This window comes from Xylocopa sonorina, chromosome 11 (genome assembly GCF_050948175.1).
Source record: "Xylocopa sonorina isolate GNS202 chromosome 11, iyXylSono1_principal, whole genome shotgun sequence".
NCBI classification, from domain to species: Eukaryota; Metazoa; Arthropoda; class Insecta; order Hymenoptera; family Apidae; genus Xylocopa; species Xylocopa sonorina.
In genome coordinates, this window is record NC_135203.1 from 611428 (window position 1) to 630266 (window position 18839).

Below are 18839 nucleotides of genomic sequence, written 5' to 3' on the forward strand. Positions count from 1 at the left end.
TGAAGATGATATCAAATGTTTTTCTCTACTTTGTACCAACAAATATCATTGTGTAACATTTCATAGTAAAATATTGCTAAGTACAGTTATTTCTTCTTCTTTTGCTTAACTGTGACTTCGGATTGCGGTTTTTGCCAATCTAAAGGTTTACGGCGGTACATTGGCCAAGGTGGTACTGTAATCAGAGCTGCCAATACAAATCCTGCGCCAAGTATGTACATAGTTTGTGAGAATTGTTGGATAACAAATCCCCAAATAAGTCCTACTATCTAAAATCAAATCAGAGATACGCACATCCATTGAGTGTAAGTGGTTTATTAAGAAGTATGTTTATATTAAATATGAATGTTTCTAAAGTGTAATGTACCCCAAATAGTAATATAATGGCTCTTGACAACTTTTCAGCCCGTTCTTGGCCTTCATAGTCCTGAAAAGTTAAAGGATGTAATTATCAAATGTGTTGAACAAATTTATTCAATTAGATATAAAAACACCTTAGTAGTAAAAAACATAACCTATATGTAGTTGAGTACATACTTAAGACATGTTAATGTTAAGGTTAACAGTTTTAAAATTAATTTGTCGACTCACCATATGCGTTGGAATTGACTTTATGTATTGTATCCAGGAATTCATTGTAAACAAATAAAGCCGACTAACCGGTCAATCTGCACAAACGAACTTTTATTTAAACGTGGATCGTACGTAAAGTGTTGACGTTGCTAGCGCAGGCGCTATAGTAGGCCATTTCTCAGATGTACGCGCGAAATATCGTGAATTTGAAAATATGATGAGTTAAAATAATAGTTTCAATATTTAATAATATATTTTAATCTTATACAAAGAATTGAAAACGTATTTTTAAGTATATATCTAAAATGTTCAGGAAAATATGTGTCCATAAATATTTTTATTATTGATATTTTTATACATATTCATAGTATTATAAATCAGACATAATTTATACACAATTCTAAAGTTCACACTACTACAGTGAGGTAGTATATTTCTTCGCAGCGTCATTATAAGAGTTAATTTATTTTCGTATTACTGATAAACTGTCTTGCGTTAAAAATAAGTGTTGTCCATTTGTCTCAAAACAATCATTTTACCGATCATTAAATCGAATAATTAAGTAAGCTAACTTCTTCAAGACGCTTGTTATATCGTCATCGTTTGGAAAACGCATTTCTAATGTTTGAACCTCGTACAACTATGATAGACACTTGTATTTCATTGTGGCTTTAGCAAGGAAGTTGTCACCTGCTTGTGCATGTATAGCATTTCTTTTTCTCAATAGATTATCTATAAAAATTATGTTCCTTTTAATTAAATTTAGTTACGTATATCCATTATATGATAGTTATTCGAAGTTAATATTGGCTAAAAACGCGAACTTTATCCAGATCCTAGAGTACTTCTCTTTCATTATTCTCGCAAAGCACAGAACACTTTTCTTCTTTTCTAGTTATGTTTTAAAAGATTTAAGTACTTGATATATACATGTATAAAAAATTCGATGGTTCTAAGACCGACTAAACATTCGTTCTTAGTTTGTAACCATCCTGCCTTGAACAAATAGCTTTAACTAAATTCAACAGAAAGACTATCTTCATACAACACTCTCTCGTTACTATAACTTGTCTATATAATCCGATATACTACGAACTATGGAACACATTTTTCGAAAATTTCCTATTCGTTAAAAAATATTCACAATTCCAAAGCACTTAATAAGTACTTATCTTTCATTTTCGTAAACAGAATGCATATTTCCTAAAAAATCTCAAACGATAATTAACTGACAAGTTTTGGCTTGAGAACCATGAATGAATAAATCTCTGGACGTGCAATCGCATTAGTATTCACAACCTCACGGCTGAGGTATCCTCGAAGATGGACGAGCTCCAGGCGGGAAGGGACGACAGTTCGGTATTGCACTTTGCAAAATGCACCGCATCAGCCACGGTAGGGAACACGGCGAATAGACCGCCTTTGTATTCCAATAGGTTGCACTTTCTCATCATCTCGTACACAGGTCCTATAATACATATATACAGATTGTCGTTGTGTCACGCATCGATCGGCAACGCCATCTCTTCCGGTTTCTAGAAGCGGTTCCGCGTAGCAATTACACTTACCGGAACAGCCAGCGATGTACACCGGGGTATCGATTTCGCAGTACTCGTTGATCAGGTTTCCGAGAGTCGTTGCACCTGCCAGATCTATGTTAGTCAATGCGGTGAAGTCTAGTATCAAGATTCGTAACTGTAACATAATGATGAGGAAGTTAGTATTGCCTTGGATAAAATTATAATATTTTCGTGATATTATAAAGTTTCTTGTGCTTAAAAATTGGTTTTCTTTTATCAGAATGCATTTATCTCTATTTTCAATTGATAAGTGGTATTAAATGATAAGTCGAAGTTATATTATTTTATCACCTTCTTAATTTCCTTGAGCTCGCCGTGCTTGAAATTTGTGTTCAATGTTTTCCGCGGTGCCTGTCCGGCAACTTTGTATACCTCGTTACGGAAGTGTTGCCGACAAGCGAAGTTCAAGCTTCCTGAGTAGTGAAATATCCTTATCCCTGGTTGCTCGACAGTCTGAAAAGATGACCTCTGCGTTAGCAGATCACTCTCGAGAGATCTATTCAATCTGTATTGCCTCGAGGAATATGCGATCTAAGAGTGAAAATTCACTTTGATCGGAATAAACTACCTTCGTGATTATCAACGTCACTGTTTAATACAAAAGAGGGAAGGAAAGAAAAAACAGATTAGAGATTATCATTATTTCGTACGCCTTTATATCTCTTGGTATCCAGATAAAGCTCAGTACCAGGTACTAGAGCGAGCGAGCATATGTATGGATGAACGGAAAAGAAGATCAGTTTGCCTATACAGAATAGGATTCCAATTAAAAGGCCGTATTCTACATCCAGGATGATCACTGATGTGAACGTCACTGCCCAAATAATTCCATCCATCTTGTCAAGTTTCCAAAACCTGTTGAATTCTGTCACCTTTATTAACATTCCTTTCAAAGCAACTACAATGATGCTGGCTAGAACACACTGTTGAAAAAAAAGTGTAATATGAACATTTAAGATTTTATTGCGAGTGAATTGCTTGTTAATTACCCGTGGTAGAGGCTCAAAAAATGGTCCGATCCAAAGTAGGACGCTAATTAGAATTCCGCACGATATCAGGCTAGCTAACTGGGTTCGGCCGCCGACCGTCTGCTGGATCAGGGATCTAGATAGCGAAGCTGTGAATGGCATGCAAGAGAAGAAGGATCCAACTAGATTTCCAACACCCTAGAATTCAAGTCAATCGACGGTATTGTTTAATAAATAATTCGTGCTCTCTTTCATCGACTGTGATACTGATTGTGATACTCTCTAATACCTCTCGGCCAAGGTATTAGCGTTGAGCGAAACAGTGCCTTCGACAAATCAGGTCAGCTCTATGACTACAATCATTTCTGTATTATAATGTATTTAAATATAATCTTTCATCTTTCATTTTAGAAACTAAAAAGTGTTCAATTGTTAATATATACATATAGTAATCAGATCTGACCTATATTTTATTTCAAAATTTCAAGCGCCTAAATATTCAAAATTCCAAATTCAAATTTTGAAGTATCAAGTTTGAATGTTCGTACTTAAATTTATAAACTCAAACCTGTGCCATTAATTCTTGGTTCGAGTCCACCTCGTAATTAAGCTTCTGTGCGAAGATTAATGCCATGGACATGGATATAGTGTAGGAGACCATGGTGATTGTGAAACTATCCAACAGAATGTTTGGCACTAAGGACAACGGGGGCAAGGATGGAACCGGCAAACTGAAAGAAACGCGACGAAAAGTTATCGTCGGTTTAAACGTAACACGATGTAATTATTGTGAAAAAGATTATTTCAAAGCCACTGTTACCCGACTGGTATGTCACCGACTATTATGATTCCGTAAACGTCTGCAAGGTTCAGATATACAGAGAGGATCGTACCAATTACAACCACCAACATTTCTATGGGAATTGGAAGTGAACTCAGTTTTGCTATTTTTGGCTGAAAATAAAAGCAGAAGTTTCATTTTCAAATATTTTTAAGAGACCGTAAGCTTTTCACGTTATTATTATATTTTAATTGAAGAAGTATTTAAATATATCTTGTAATAACCTTCAAAGCATTGTTGACAACGAGAATTAAGATTGTTGCGCACGATAGCAAAAGAGCAATCCCATTGATGGATTTGAAATCATTGAGAATATCCACGTAAGCCTGAAACAACGTTGAATAATTTAGTACCATGTTATAGCAAACTTTTCTACGAAATCAAATCCAGCTTTACTAAATGTGTAAATTACAGTCACAAACAATGAGTTATGCACGTTTGAAAATTTCATTTAACATAAACGAGATTCCTCCACGGATTTGCAATATTGGAAATCAAAACAAATCAAACAGATTACAAACGTTTCCATTTATAGTTTCCATATGAAATTTCTCCTATTTAAAATTCTGAAATTTCTTAACCATTCTGAATGATCAGTACGACTCTCTTTCCGTAGAAAATTTCATAAACCACGGAAATATATCTCTTCATCTGAATGATTATTATTGAACTATTGGAAAGTCTGCGACGGAGTTTCATTTGGCATTTCGCACAGGTGTTCGCAGTAGTTCTTCGTAATTTTCTTACATTCACCTACTACCAGGTGGAAATCATAGCCAGGTTCATATTGGAAACAGCAACGGCAAAACCAGGAGGATAATCAAATGCGTTCTGGACCGTGCTCGACTCATTTCGTATGAAGTATCATATTATAACTTTTACTTGTTGAATCTGAATGAATAAGTTTAATAAATCTTTTAGAACGAACTAGGGAATGAACACTGAAAGTGCGGACGTTAATGAGTCAAAAATATTATAACATAACTATTAGAATTGTTGGGTTTACTGGGTTGTAATTGTAGGATACAAGAAGGCTTAAACTGTTTTGTTGAATTGAAAGGAAGGTTTAGTGATATTTCGTTATTTTTTAAATGTTTTCTCGTGTATATTCGAAATTCAGGTCTCTCGACACGGCTCGTTAATCTTCCCCAGGGAAGTGAATTGGTATAGTAGCGATTCTCAAGGATTTATTCCTTTGCTGCTGGAGGAAATAATAATTCGTGAAACAGGTATCATTACGAATTATCGATAGAGTTTCAATGATGTTTTTCGTGCTTAAATATGAGTTGAAAAAGGAATTTCTTTTTCTTTTTTTCATCTTTTTACTATACAATTTTCTTTTCGAAGCTGTCAATTTTCGATGGATGAACAGAATTCTTTTACTTTTCTGAGTTTGTTTCTTTTATTGAAAATAAGCAGATGTTAATTTATCAATTATTTGCAACTCGAATAATTGAATATAGAAACGAATTTTCTATAATAATTAAAAAGCAGTGCTGTAAATTCCGGTGATTCTGGTAATTTCGTATTCCCGATTGATTATATTCTCAAACTTCCTACGTCTTACGCTTAGAGAGAAAGTATGTACATCTGTTGATGAATCAAGCAGATCAATCGATTATCCAAAGGTCTCTGTACGCTCGGATACCCACGTTGCGATCAGTTTAACGATCTCTTATTTTCCCTGATAAATTTCGCCGAATAAGCTAAGTTATCCTTTCTATCTCTGTACGATAAGAAGTCTTACGCAAGAAGTTATGATCCTCGTACTTACAAAAATCAGCTTAAATGGCCCCCTGCGCCTAGGCAAATTCTTCAAGCCCAAAAGATCCTTCACCTGCGACGTGAACACGTGTATTGCCGCGGAAGTGGTGAACCCACTGACGAGACTGTCTGCCAGAAGCGAAGTGATCACTCCCAATCGCAACAAATACATTGCCAACTAAATTAAAAAATAATTCGAGTCAAATTAAGTAGATCAAATTTCCGTGGAAAGGAAGTTTTAGTTTTTTTATGATTGTAATTTGTTTTTTTTGTAATTGATAGAGGCGAGGAAAAAATAAAAAATAAAGTTAGTTAGTAGTTAATTTTAAGAAACCAGTCTTGTTTAGTATTGAGAGTTAGACTTGAGAGTTAGGAGTCGAGGAGAGTTTCATTTCTCCTTGGAGTCCTTGGAATCTCTTGCAGTAAGGGCCTAATAGCCCATAATCATCCCTACTTACTTTGTAAATTAGAAGAAATATGATTAGCCAGGAAATGATTACCTGAATGAATCCTACGGTGAAGGTAACCGCTGTGGCGACTTCCACAGGAGAACATTGATCGCTCATCGAGGACAATGCTTCGTTATTTGTCGTCCCGTTTTTAGGGAGCTCTCCTTGAGGGCTGTAAATCGCGACCACTTTCCCAGTCATCATGCAAATTAAGGCGAACGTACCTTGGCGGGAGGAAAGTGAGAATTTTAATAAATAATCGTCACTGTTTACTAATCAACAGAAATATAATAACATTGTTCATTGCCATTCAAAATTGAAGCCTTCGAAACTGACTCGACTTTATCTACGATTGACATATATATACTTTAATCGTAATTGGTTAAACCAATTTGAAAAAGGCGATAATCATTCAAAAACAGAGCTTATCGGGTTTTTATTTTCATAAGTTTAACTGTATTGTAAATTCAATTTAGAGGAATCAACGATGTGTTTATACTTTGACAATTAGCTTTTTATGAGGTATTACAGTGTTCCGTATAGCAAGCGATCTCCCGTTATCTGGGCTAACACGCAATAACCTACCGCATTGCAACGAGAAACAGCAGACAAATGCCATTCGAAATTGCTTGGAAGTTTTGCGTTTTGTTACAGTAACATTCGAAAGAGAAATTGAAATGAAAGTTAAAAGGAAGTGGACGTGTAAGTAAGAATCGAAGAAATCGTTTTTAATATCGGATCAGCTATTTCAATTGACTGATCAATACTTTAAGTGTACTTGCAAAAATTTTTGATATAAAGAAATTTTGTATATAATTCTTTAGTAGTTGAAAACTTCTTAATTATGTAACATTAATCATTGAATGATCATTAGATCAGACTTACGCGTACTTACCCATTGAGTTGTGCCTGGATGTACCGAGGAAAAGATAAACGAGAACGGGAAAGAAAGCCATGTATATGCCCACGATCGGAGGCACGTTGCCCAATATCGCGTAGGCCATTCCTGCAAAGTTGATTATACCGTGAACTAAGTGCAAATGCGATAAAAGTTATTACACGAAATTATAACTCACTCTAGAAAATATTTTTCCAATTCTTTGTTTAATAATTTTTACACAAACAAAACTTTTCAATAGATTTTATTTCTAATTTATTAACAGAATAAATGAAATTATCGTCTTCATTGAGGAGTCCTCGAGTTTGAAGACAAATTTCAAGTGGCTCCGCTCCACAGAGTCCTCGAGTGTAAAGAGTTCAAATATGTATACGTAGCGTATTTGAATCAAATCTAATTTTAAATCTCGATTTCGGTGGTAACTATTTAAATTTAAAAAAGAGTAGATGGTCTTCAATATCTTAAATACATATTTAATTACCAATTAACCACACATTATAGATTATTCGAGTTTGATCGTTTAACGCGTCTCTTTCTAAGAACGTATATTATTACTAGCGTATGAATAATAATATGTGGTCAAGAAACGTTTATACCTTGAGGAATATGCATTACTGCGACAGTAATTCCAGCAACAATATCGCCTAGTATGTCTTCTTTCCAATTATACGTTGATAGCCAACCAAACAAGGGCACGGAATTCTTTAGAAACGTGATGGGTTTCACTCTTTTGCATTTCGTCGAGAAGTTCCTCAAAACTGTGACATCGACCATTCATAATTACCATTCTTTTCAATTTTGTTCGATTAGTAGCCGCACAAGGTTTCAACGATCAGTTAATTAAAACTGAATGGTTAAAGGAATGAAGGTTTCCAGGGAATGGTTAGAAAATAGAAAACGATTCAGTAATTCAGAGCGATTAAAAAGTTTTATTTTCAGCTGAATGTAAACATTTGACCAGTATTAGTATTTGTTAGTCAGAATCATTTAATGATAGGATTATAGTATTGGTTATGTATTGTAATTTAACCATTTGTACTCGAAGCTTTCTTTTACTGACATTATAGTTTTTTTACAGTTGAAAAATTAGTTGATTAGAAAATGATTTGCATTTACAAGTTTTTCCAAATCCAAATGGTTAACAGTTAAAAATCGCTCTTCGAGGACTTAAGATTTCTAGCCTCCTCGATGTAAACTTTATAAAACAAATTGTTGAAAGTTTGCGATATTTCTTTCGTGAACGAGCAAACCGTCGTCACGCGTTGTCACGATTCTCCGATACTCACGCGTTTCGTTCGGTTTCACGTATTTGCACAAGTGATTAAGCTCGTCCTGTTGATAGACCGGTCGCCTCACCGTTAACTCTGGGTTGCTCGACATATCGTCGCTTGGATAGCCTGCGATTTAATTCATTTCTCGTCAGACTTCGTTTTCACGTTTATTCATGTTTGGCTCGAAGTGAAATTTTTCAAAACTCCGACTGCTGAGCGTTGTATGCGCGACTCGACGTAGGTATACGAGATACTAACTTGTCTTTCTAACAACGCGCATTGTTATACAACTAGAAAATAACAGGTTTTATTGTTATTACAAGTAACGAGTACAATTTGCTTGACCATGTGTGAATATTTTCACTTTCCCAAAGTTTGTTCGTGTTTATAACAAATCAAACAGAACTTTTCCCTATCATACGTTTAATTTCGTCGCTAACATTCGAGAATCAGAATTTTGTTGCTTTCTTACGCTTTCAATTAACAACATGTCAACTACCAAAATCAGCCTATTGCTTTTACTTGACTTGAAGAGAAAAATATATTTCGAGGAAATCAGGTTAAAAAAGTGACCTGTCATGATGACTAGTGAAGCGTTATACATGTACGTATAATCCACTTGAGTAAAACGTTTCGCGTATTTTCTAAAGCACGCCGCGCGCTCGAACCGAAAGTTCGGTGTGTTCCAGCGAAAAAGTGCAGCTTGGAAGATGCACGAAACACGGTGATAACTCGACTGCAATGGCTATCGGCGAGAAACGCGTCGAACGTGAGCTCGGATCGACTCATTTTCGATTAGAATTCGGTCACACGCCGGCGATAGCACCGCGAGTGTCAAATAAACGCGCGAGTTTCGAGATAAGCATTCATCCCACGAATAACAAAGAGTGATGGGTGACCGTGACGGATATTTCACCGCGATCGGATCAGTATGCTTACGAGGCTTGATGTAACGGCGTGACGGATGACGCGCGGTTACTTGGTCGATTAGAAAGTGCAATTGATGACTGACTTTGCGAAGAGAAACCGCGTCGTCTAAGTTTCTACCGTGTTGGAATACTTAATCACGTTAGCTGATAATGTGCCTCTGATTATTTTTTAACAATACGTATCTCATTGTACAGTGTCTTGCACTATTATAATATCTTATAATATTTCATAGAAGAATTTCAAACTCATTAAGGTGCTTTATAGGGAGATCGATTAAAAAGTGTTAATAATCCACTAAGGGTATATTAAAATTCGTTATCCTATGAAATAAAATGAAAAGAAATTCTAAGAAGGCTTCGACATAAAGAACGTCAAAAGTTCTGCACATCCTCTGCTAAGTAACAGAAATACATAAGCTAGTGTAATTACTTTTATTCGATAATAATTATTGTTCAATTTTTATCTTTCCGGTAATTTTAAACCTAAAGGACGTCATACGAGGGTTACAGAAACACTGTACAAAATTATGCAAGCCGTCATAAGACGCAACTGTAGGTTCGGAAATGTTCAAATCCCGACTGTTGTAACTGCTTTTCGTTTTTGTTGAATTCGTAAAGCAAATGTCGATAGCCTTCGCGACTGTTTTACCCGTCATTTCTCCGAGTATTCGAGTAGAGAAGAAAAAAAAAAACTGTGCGACATAATAGTTATTGTCTGATTACCTATGTAAAAGTGGTCGTGGAGATTTCAGATTAGGCACGGAAAACATTTGTCCATAGAAGATTATATGTATTATTCAGATACAAGTCGCGTTTCTCATAGGAGTAACCAACAAGGAACCAAGTTATAAATTTGCAGCTTCCATTACTTTCCTTCATTAAAATCATTATTCCTACTAACTTTTCGTTACACGCGTACTGAGAATTCTTGATGGATTTTAATTACATAGGTTATCCAAAGAGTACATCAGCAAAAGTGGGTCAATTTGCTCTTCATAAATAACGCAGATGATACTTTATAAATCATTCGTACTAAATGAATTGTAAGAAACTGATATTTTCTCTATCGTTTTACAGATACAACTGCTTCACGGAAAATTCTCCGCCAATGATAACACTTCGTACATTTCTTTAACCAGTTATGTTAAACGATCTTCGATTTGCCAATCGAATACGACATATCAACGCTGTGTTACAAAGGTAGCTGCAGCCAGTAGAGTAATGGTGTTAAAATCCGCGGAATGGTGAAACTTTCAAGCGAGCGAGGAAACGTGACGCTTATCTCGCTAAGACGATAAAAACTTTGATGCTTACCGACGATTTAACAAGCTTCGTGTTTCTCCTTTTAATCCAAGTATTTTTCGGTTATCAGCCACAGACACGAGCTGAAACTCGTCTCGGATACCTTCGATCAATCTATCGTAACTTTATCTGCAGAAAGCATCCTCTACGAATGATCTGAAAATAGCTTCTTCTCGAGGGAAAATTAATTATAACAACACCAACGATTTGTTTTTCTCTCTTCGTGATTACTTTTCTCGTGTAAAAAGTTATCTCATTAAAGAAATACGAATTTTCAAATAATCGACCGAGGATCGATCGATCGCTGGTGCGAACGTTAGCCTGTCTATGCGAAGTCGTACTAAAATCGCGAACTCGAGGGAATACGTCCAAGTACCAGCAAGATTTCACTTTTGATCGAGCTACGGATCGACTACAGCGTTTATGCTTCACTTTGCTAACGTTTCGCTATCAAAAACACGAGGTTTTATCCTGATTCGTGACGCCAAACAGAGGCGAAGTTACGTAGAAAACGCTCTCTGTTGGCGCAAGAGGCATCACGATTTATGGATGTCTCATATCTCTTCTTTTCGTTTCAATCTGCGCGATGAGAGAAGTTGGTCGAAAGATAAGGACGATGGGGGAAGATAATGATGTCACGATTGTAATTTTAAGTAAATAAATGCAACCGCGTCTGTTGGTGTTTCAGCTCGGTTGATTTATTATATATCCCTTCCTCTGGATAATTTCAGAATTTCAGTGTAATTTATTCATCCTGCTAATTCATATTAAGTATTTAGTTTATTCAATTACCGATTTTTATATTACCCGTTGCACCGAATTCATATAATTTTTTTTGGTGAGACTTTGACTGGCTTTGAGGGATTTTCTCGTTTTCGAAATGATTTGCGATACTTGGTTTGTTTTTGAGTCTTGTGTCGATGTTGTATCTAGATTAGAATGTGATATATATATTTGATGCTTCATGATGTACCTCGTATTTTCATATTCTCTGACCGAACTCTTTGGTCCTTAATTAGAAATATTTAACTTTTCAAGTCTTGATTCCCTTAGAACAATAGTTGAACAAACACAATTTATCCAAATTATTCCTGCCACGGAATATTTTTGTTACATCATCATATTCTTTTTCTTTACCTACGTAATACAAGCCTTTAACCCTTTGCGTTCGGAATTATTTTTCAATTTTGTTGTCAATAACTCTCTACTATTTAACCATGAAAAATGAAATTATCAATAATGTTGATATAACTAGGATTTAACACAGATCCATTCAGATTCTCAGTCATTACTCTCGTTTCTCAGGGATCGTGGTTTTGATCTGTGAGAGAACGGTTACGGGTGTGGCAATTCTGAGGTATCGCAGCCACGTAGCTGAGGGGTGTCAAACATTTGCACTCGGAATTATCTTTCAACTTTGTTAATTAAGGGAACTAACTAAAGTTCCACGACCGCTACTTGTAAATGATTTTATCTATTAATTATATTTGTACCCTTTCCTTATTTGCTTAACTTTTATTTAGTCACACCCGACAAAGGAATGCAAAGGTATGGTTTAATACCAGTCTCGAATTATTTATTTTAAAAATTCATACATCCATGTTGCACTTTCTTTGTAAAAAACTAATTATTTTTATGCGGAAAATTTACGTATAGTTTTCCGTTCGTTTAATATAGAAAGAAAAGGCGCGATAAAAATCAATTTGGTTTACAGTTTACTGGTAAGAGTTTATTATTTTATAACGCAATACAAGTCCCCACGGTTATTTTATTCTTAGTTTCAAGTTATTACCAATAAGATGTTGCAATTTCTCCTACATAGTTCCCTGTTTCCACGGTAAACGTGGGTTACATCATGCTGGTGACATAGTTTGCAACTACAATTTGTAAACATGTACAACTAACCGTTATCAATAACTCTTGTGTAACTAAACGTACGTGTACATGTATGTAATAGATGCGTTATTTCTGTGGTTTCATTTGCGTTTATTTGTCTATCGAGATAAGACTGGCGGAATTCACCATAACAACGAATATGTTACCATTTTTTGCCTCTATACGTCTAAATATTAATCATTATCTTGTGGTAACGAGTGAAAAAATAGATAAAGGAACATCCTACTCTAATTATTAAAACAACTTTCAGTTTATAATACATGATCACTTTATTCTACTTTTGTAAGAAAATTTCTATAAATCCAAATACATAATTAACAACTGCAAAGAAATAGGATTCAAAAATTGCCATTTAAAAATATGCACCTAAACATTCTATTTACAGATACTTACCCACCAAGAATGTAAGTAATTCACCGTGCGTGTAATCCATCATCGTTGGCTGTTTCTATGCTGTCTTATTGTAATCGATCCTGGTATTTTCTATAGTCGGTCTGAACGGTAGTATTTGGTAAGATTCCTGAAAATAATAAGTAAGAATAGGTTGAAGTAGTTCGATTAGACATGATTCATAAGACGGAGGTATTTGTTACCATTAATCTGATTGCATTTGCAAGAGTCGCAGTTGACTGCTTAAAAAGAAAGTCCAAAAACTTATCGGTATTCATTTGATGACCAACTACAATGACAATTTGTTGACCAATGTTAAGAGCTTCATCGGACGTACGGAACGCCCATGGACATAAAGAGCTGTCGCTCACTTGAATCGATCGTGCGAATAAACCTAATCACAGACAATAATATTCCATACTGTACGTAATCCATTAATGAAAAAGGTTATGCGTCGAACAATCAAGAGCACGTTGCATATTTTTCTGTGTACCCTTATCTTTATCTGATAATACGTAAAGTTCAACTGATGCAGACCTAGATCGCATCTAAACCTTGATTTCCTAACGCTTTCGGATGATTCAATGCTAAGAAACCTAAGATACATATATACAGTCATTCACTAGCTGGTCCATCATTTTTGAACGTTGACAAATCGGTAATCCGTTTACCAAATATACCAAAGCGATAGTTGAAGGTAACCACCACGACATCCTGTTCTATGAAATAGTCAGACCTGCACAGATAGGTACGTCTGTGAGTCAAGTATATAAGCACCGTGAAGCATCCAAAACATGACGGGTTTCCGCATTTGTGGCCAACAGAAACTCGACTATCAAATTTTGAAATGGTGAATGTAGATTAAATTAATCTTAAAAATGGCATTATGCAATCTTCGTTACCTATGTAACGATCTTCAAGAAAATTAACGATCATATTGGGCTATAGAAATTTGTAACATTCTAAGTATTGCAGTTCGATTGCTTATGTATGTATAGGATCTCGCGCATTGAATTGAGGACGAAGACGATTAATGAAATACTGCCGATGACAATTTTAGTTCTCGTTAGGAATTCGTTGCCCAATTGAAAATTGGCATATTTATCGATCTTATGAATATACATGTGTATATTGTACGTTATTTAATTACCAATAAGTCATCGTGTATAAATGTTATAATTAAACGCGTTCGGTAAATACATTGTGGTAATAGGTTACGACACAAATTGCAGGCTCCACGATATATTCAATAGAATTTATCAAATATATAAATCTTGTTTTTGCAACAATAAGATTTTTATTATGGATTTACAATTTGTCCAATAAAAATCATTGAATGATTTAAGTAATTGCGTCTAATTAGTTTCGTTTTGGATACATTTTACATAAATAAGAATATAACATTGCGATCGAATCGATACTGAATGATATATTTACAATATACCATGAAGTAGCATCTCCGAAGCTGGATATTTATAATACATATATATTTGCTATACACTTCGGATTAACTAGTAACAATGGAAATACGGTATCCACGTAGTTCAACATTTCTCAGGATATCCCGCATTTGTACATGGCAAAAGTTGTATTTAGCTCAATTTGTAATCCTTCCGGTTCCGAGCGTAACCACCTCATGTCAATAGGAAAATTATTCTCCGGCGTGGGTTCTCTGAAATTACAGAGAAGACGAATGACGAAGAGAGATGTAGGATGTAGATGAGAATGAAGTACAAAACTTGATTGCTCAACGTTTACTGGGCGTATTTATTTCTGAATCACCCGAAGGTTCATACAAGAATGCCTTCTTAGGCCATTCGTACTAGCCTCGAGGACACCCTCAACGTCATGGCCCATTCGTATGTTTAGACAAGGCCCCGGAGTGGGGCGATGCCACAGGGAAATGCACACGGCCCTCGTTGACCGTCCATGCACCCTGTTACCCGATATTTCTTACAGAGATTTCAAATATTTCTTTTTAACAAAAATTCGAATTACAAGTAAACATTATTAGCTTGTGAATTTCTTTTGTTCCGTTTTGCATGTTTTTTTTTAATAATAATTGACATAGATCTCCAAAGCTATCTCGCCGATTATATAGCCCATTAGAATTAGATACCTTGGATAATCTCCGCGTTGATAGTATCCTATTAGACGCGTTGCCAGCGCTATGTTCTATTATCGTCACTTCGTTGAGATCACCACCAAACTTTTCGATATTCTCATTTATCCATTTCAAAGCCAGATACTGGTCCTTCAAACCTCGATTGCCTAACGCGTTCGAATGATTCAACGTAAGGAATCCTAAGGAACAATATTTCTTCAATTTCGCGGTAGATTCGCAGTAGAAACTATCACTATACCCTGTTCGCTAAGATAGTCTGGCCTGTAATTATAGGTAGCTCCATTACCATAAATGTAGGAACCGCCATGTATTCAAAACAAAACAGGTTTTAATGGTATTGAAATGTTTTTAAAAAGTCATCGAGTCATCGTTATCCAAAATGAATGATATTCACAATAGGAGCATGTACGTTGAGAAACAAGTAATCTTCATCATCCATGCAGCGACGTTTTCGGGAAAATTAAATTGTACGCATCCAGGATTATCTAAACTAGACGTCCCGAATTCCAGTCTATGGAGTCGCGGACACGGGTGGCTGAAGTAATTATCCAAAGTACGTTTATCAACACCCTGAATGATATGGGTATCAATATCAGATAAATGTTTCAAAACTAGCGTCGTTAGAACAATCGAGCGAAGAAATTTAATCATGTTAGCGCTACGGACAATCTACGCAAAATTAGCGTGGAATATCGTTCTAATTTTCGATCGTAGCGAACAGTAAACCCAAGAAGCGATCGACTTGAATAATAGCTAAATATAGGATTCGAAAGTAACAGCTTCTTGAACATTATTGATGCTATGGGTAGCTGCCAAATGTGTATCAATTAAATTCGATAGTCAGCAAACGAAGGGTCTATGGTTACTCGTTACAAAATTAGCAGACCCCGATGGACTTCCCTTGCTTCATAACATGGCCCAAGAAACGTTTGTTAGACGTGCGTTTCTGAGACAATATATTCAAATAATCAAAACACTAAAACAATACTATTCATTTTTTGGTATTCTGCACTTGTCGCATTCATCGCCAACAGGGCCAAAAGATTAATGGGTCTCAACAACGTTCAACTTGTTATTTTAAAACCATAACAGACTTCTATCGTTATGGTACTGTTACAGTATGAACAATACTTGAAATCTAAATCCTCCAAGGGATGGTTACGCGTAAGGAATTCCCTGGAACAACGAATAATCTATGGAATTCCATACCGTGGAACATAATGACTACCCGATGGTTACCATTTTTGTCTGTACTACGAGACTATCGCTGCACTGGATGAAGAATACTGTTAGTACTAGGTATACAGTTAGTAGCTGGTTAAGCTGTGGTAACTGAAACGGAGATAAGATAATTCTAGATATTTATTACAGTCAGCACTTTGGAATTTTCCATAGGAATTCTCATTGATAAAAATGAGACCTAACCCTCTATGGGCCCGTATAACTTTCAGGTCACATTTTAATTTATCGGCATTTTACAAAATAATTTAAACTTTATATGCCGGTGCGACTTGAAAGTCACAAAGTGAATATATCGCAATAAAATTGTTTAAACGCAAAAATTTGTTTTCATTTGCATATATAGGTTTATAATTTCTGATTTTTCGTTCTCACAATTTTTTTGGATTTAAAACAAAAATTCGGCCCTTGGAGGGTTAAGTTATAGGCGTTAGGGCGAGACGATTTTAGTTAGTGAAAACAATGTATATAGTGTAGATAGTGTAAATAATGTGCAAAGAGTAATTCCTTCGTTCGCCCCTGGTTTGCCAACTGGTCCACCAACAATTGTGCCGCGTTATCCGGTGAATGCGAATCCGGTTGATTTGCGCGTTTTAAATTTGGGAATAGATGAGGTGGAACAATTGATTCTGAGGATGTCGAAACAAGGTGTTATTGAAAAATTTCAGAGTCCTTGACCGTATCCTATCGTTTTGGTTAAAAAGAAAGACAGTTCTACGAAGAAGGATTCGTATTGTTTGCCCTGTATTGAGGATACGTTGGATGTCTTGGCCGGTTCGTCTTGGTTCTCTACAGCGGATCTGCCGATTGGTTACTAGTAGATTTCTATAACGGAGAAAGATCGGGAGAAGACAGTCTTTTGCATAAATATAGGACTTTGGCAGTTCAAAGTCATGCCATTTGAACTATATAATACTCCCGCAACGTTTGAACGTTTATGGCAAATGTGCTGGAAAATTTGTTTGGTCTATCTCAACGACATAATTATTTTTGGTAATAAATTCTGTAGCGGTCCTCCGACACTCTCTACTAGAGGGACAACAACATCTGCGGGTTGCCGAAAGTGCTCATTTCCTTCTCCGTTTCAACATATACCACTTTTTGATCTGTCCCTAACATCTGCCTGCTAGGTAGCCTTACCTTGATGAGTCCACTAGCAGGCCCAGGACGAAACGTTCTTCCCTCTCTTTTCCTTCCTTCTTTCCTCTTTCATTCTACAGCAAACCGAAGCACTTCGCTTCAGAAGATTGTTAAGATGCATTTGCGAAGCTTAAGAAGAGATTAACTGTGTACAATTTGGGATTCGGAAGATGAAGATCAAAAATAGTCTTCTGTTTAAAAGATGGGAATTAATTTGTGATACGAAGATTTCTTGGCTTTTGGTAGTATCACGGAAGAAAGTTTCAGAAATTTTGTTAGAATTTCACGATTCACCAGCCACAGGACACTTTGGAATAAAGAAGATTTTTGCGACGGGTTAGGCAACCACTCTACTGGGTAACATGTCAACAAGATGTAGAGGAATGGTGTCGGCGTTGCGACAAGTGTGCGGTGAAGAAAAGGGAGCTGAAAGCATGGAGGTATACAACCTTAGGTTGGAGCACCGTTTGAAAGAATAGGCGGTCGATGTTGCGCACTTCCTAAGTTCCGATGTGGGAAGAAGCTAGTTGTGGCAGATTACTTCCCGAAATGGCCAGAGATAATAACGATACCAAATCAGCAAGCAGATACATCGTCATAGTGTACCACTAGAAATTCATTCTGATCAGGGCAAAAGTTTTGAATCTAGAGTGTTCCAGGAATTGATAAAATTTCTTGGAATTAAAAAGACAAGAACTACTCCGTTTAATCCTCAATCTGATAGTTTGGTCGGAAGAGGTTAAACAGAGCGCTATTAGTATTAGTATTTAGCCATGTTTGTTTCGGATCACCAAAGGGATTGGAATGAATGGATTCCGCTCTTCACGTGACGAAGCAACTCAGTTGACACCGTCCATAATTTTGTTTGGACAGGAAATTCGACCGCCTTCGTATCTATGGAGAGGAGCTTCTCTTGAGGAGGAGGAAGAAGAGGATGTTGAGGGGAACTATTTTTCCAAAATTAGAAAACGATTACGGGAAATTCATGAGTTTGTCCGTCAGCATTTCGAAGTCGGCGGAGTAGCAAAATGAAATTTTAGATTGATAATCACGTTTAAGCTATTGAATTTATACCAGAAAATCTTATTTGGTTCTTCCAACCGAAGAGAGTAATTGGAATGTGTCCGAAGCTACAATCGGACTGGGAGGAGTCATACAAGATTGTTAGTGTATCGTGTATAACGCTCACTAAGATGTAAATGTAATCTTGTATTTGTTCGACGCCTGGCCCAGTATGAAGGGCGGACGCAGTTTAAGTAAGAAGAAAAGATCTAATTGGTTTCTCTCACCCAAGAAGAAGACATTTCGTCGTAAAAATGGATGCAAGAAGGATGCAAAAATGAAATACTCAAGATTCAAGAGTCAAGAGGAATCAATGTACCTAAGATGGAGTGGGAGTCGACACTTGACGAATATCGAGGCGTGTGCCGTCCGAGTAGGACCACGCAAGTCAAGTTAGATGAAGGCTTCCTTT

At 36.2% G+C, this 18839-nt stretch overlaps 2 protein-coding genes across 3 annotated transcripts; both read right to left on the bottom strand.

Moving 5' to 3' along the window:
- Nucleotides 1–14: 14 nt before the first annotated feature.
- On the bottom strand, nt 15–753 carry Spase12 (Signal peptidase complex subunit Spase12). The gene is made up of 3 exons (XM_076904153.1): nt 592–753; nt 368–427; nt 15–269 (listed from the first exon to the last, which is right to left on the bottom strand). Exons 1-3 carry the CDS (start codon nt 634–636, stop codon nt 87–89), a joined length of 288 nt encoding a protein of 95 aa, XP_076760268.1. The 5' UTR covers nt 637–753; the 3' UTR covers nt 15–86.
- Nucleotides 754–1862: 1109 nt separating this feature from the next.
- Nucleotides 1863–10701, bottom strand: LOC143429198 (prestin). 2 transcript variants are annotated; one of them, XM_076904688.1, is made up of 14 exons: nt 10588–10701; nt 8360–8470; nt 7670–7831; nt 7071–7181; nt 6227–6399; nt 5737–5904; nt 4187–4288; nt 3942–4075; nt 3690–3852; nt 3143–3319; nt 2804–3076; nt 2445–2606; nt 2142–2268; nt 1863–2041 (listed from the first exon to the last, which is right to left on the bottom strand). In XM_076904688.1, exons 2-14 carry the CDS (start codon nt 8451–8453, stop codon nt 1866–1868), a joined length of 2022 nt encoding a protein of 673 aa, XP_076760803.1. In that variant the 5' UTR covers nt 8454–8470; nt 10588–10701; the 3' UTR covers nt 1863–1865. The 2 variants fall into 2 exon arrangements, with proteins under 2 accessions (XP_076760803.1, XP_076760802.1); XM_076904687.1 differs by lacking the exon at nt 10588–10701 and adding an exon at nt 8918–8937.
- Nucleotides 10702–18839: the final 8138 nt, after the last annotated feature.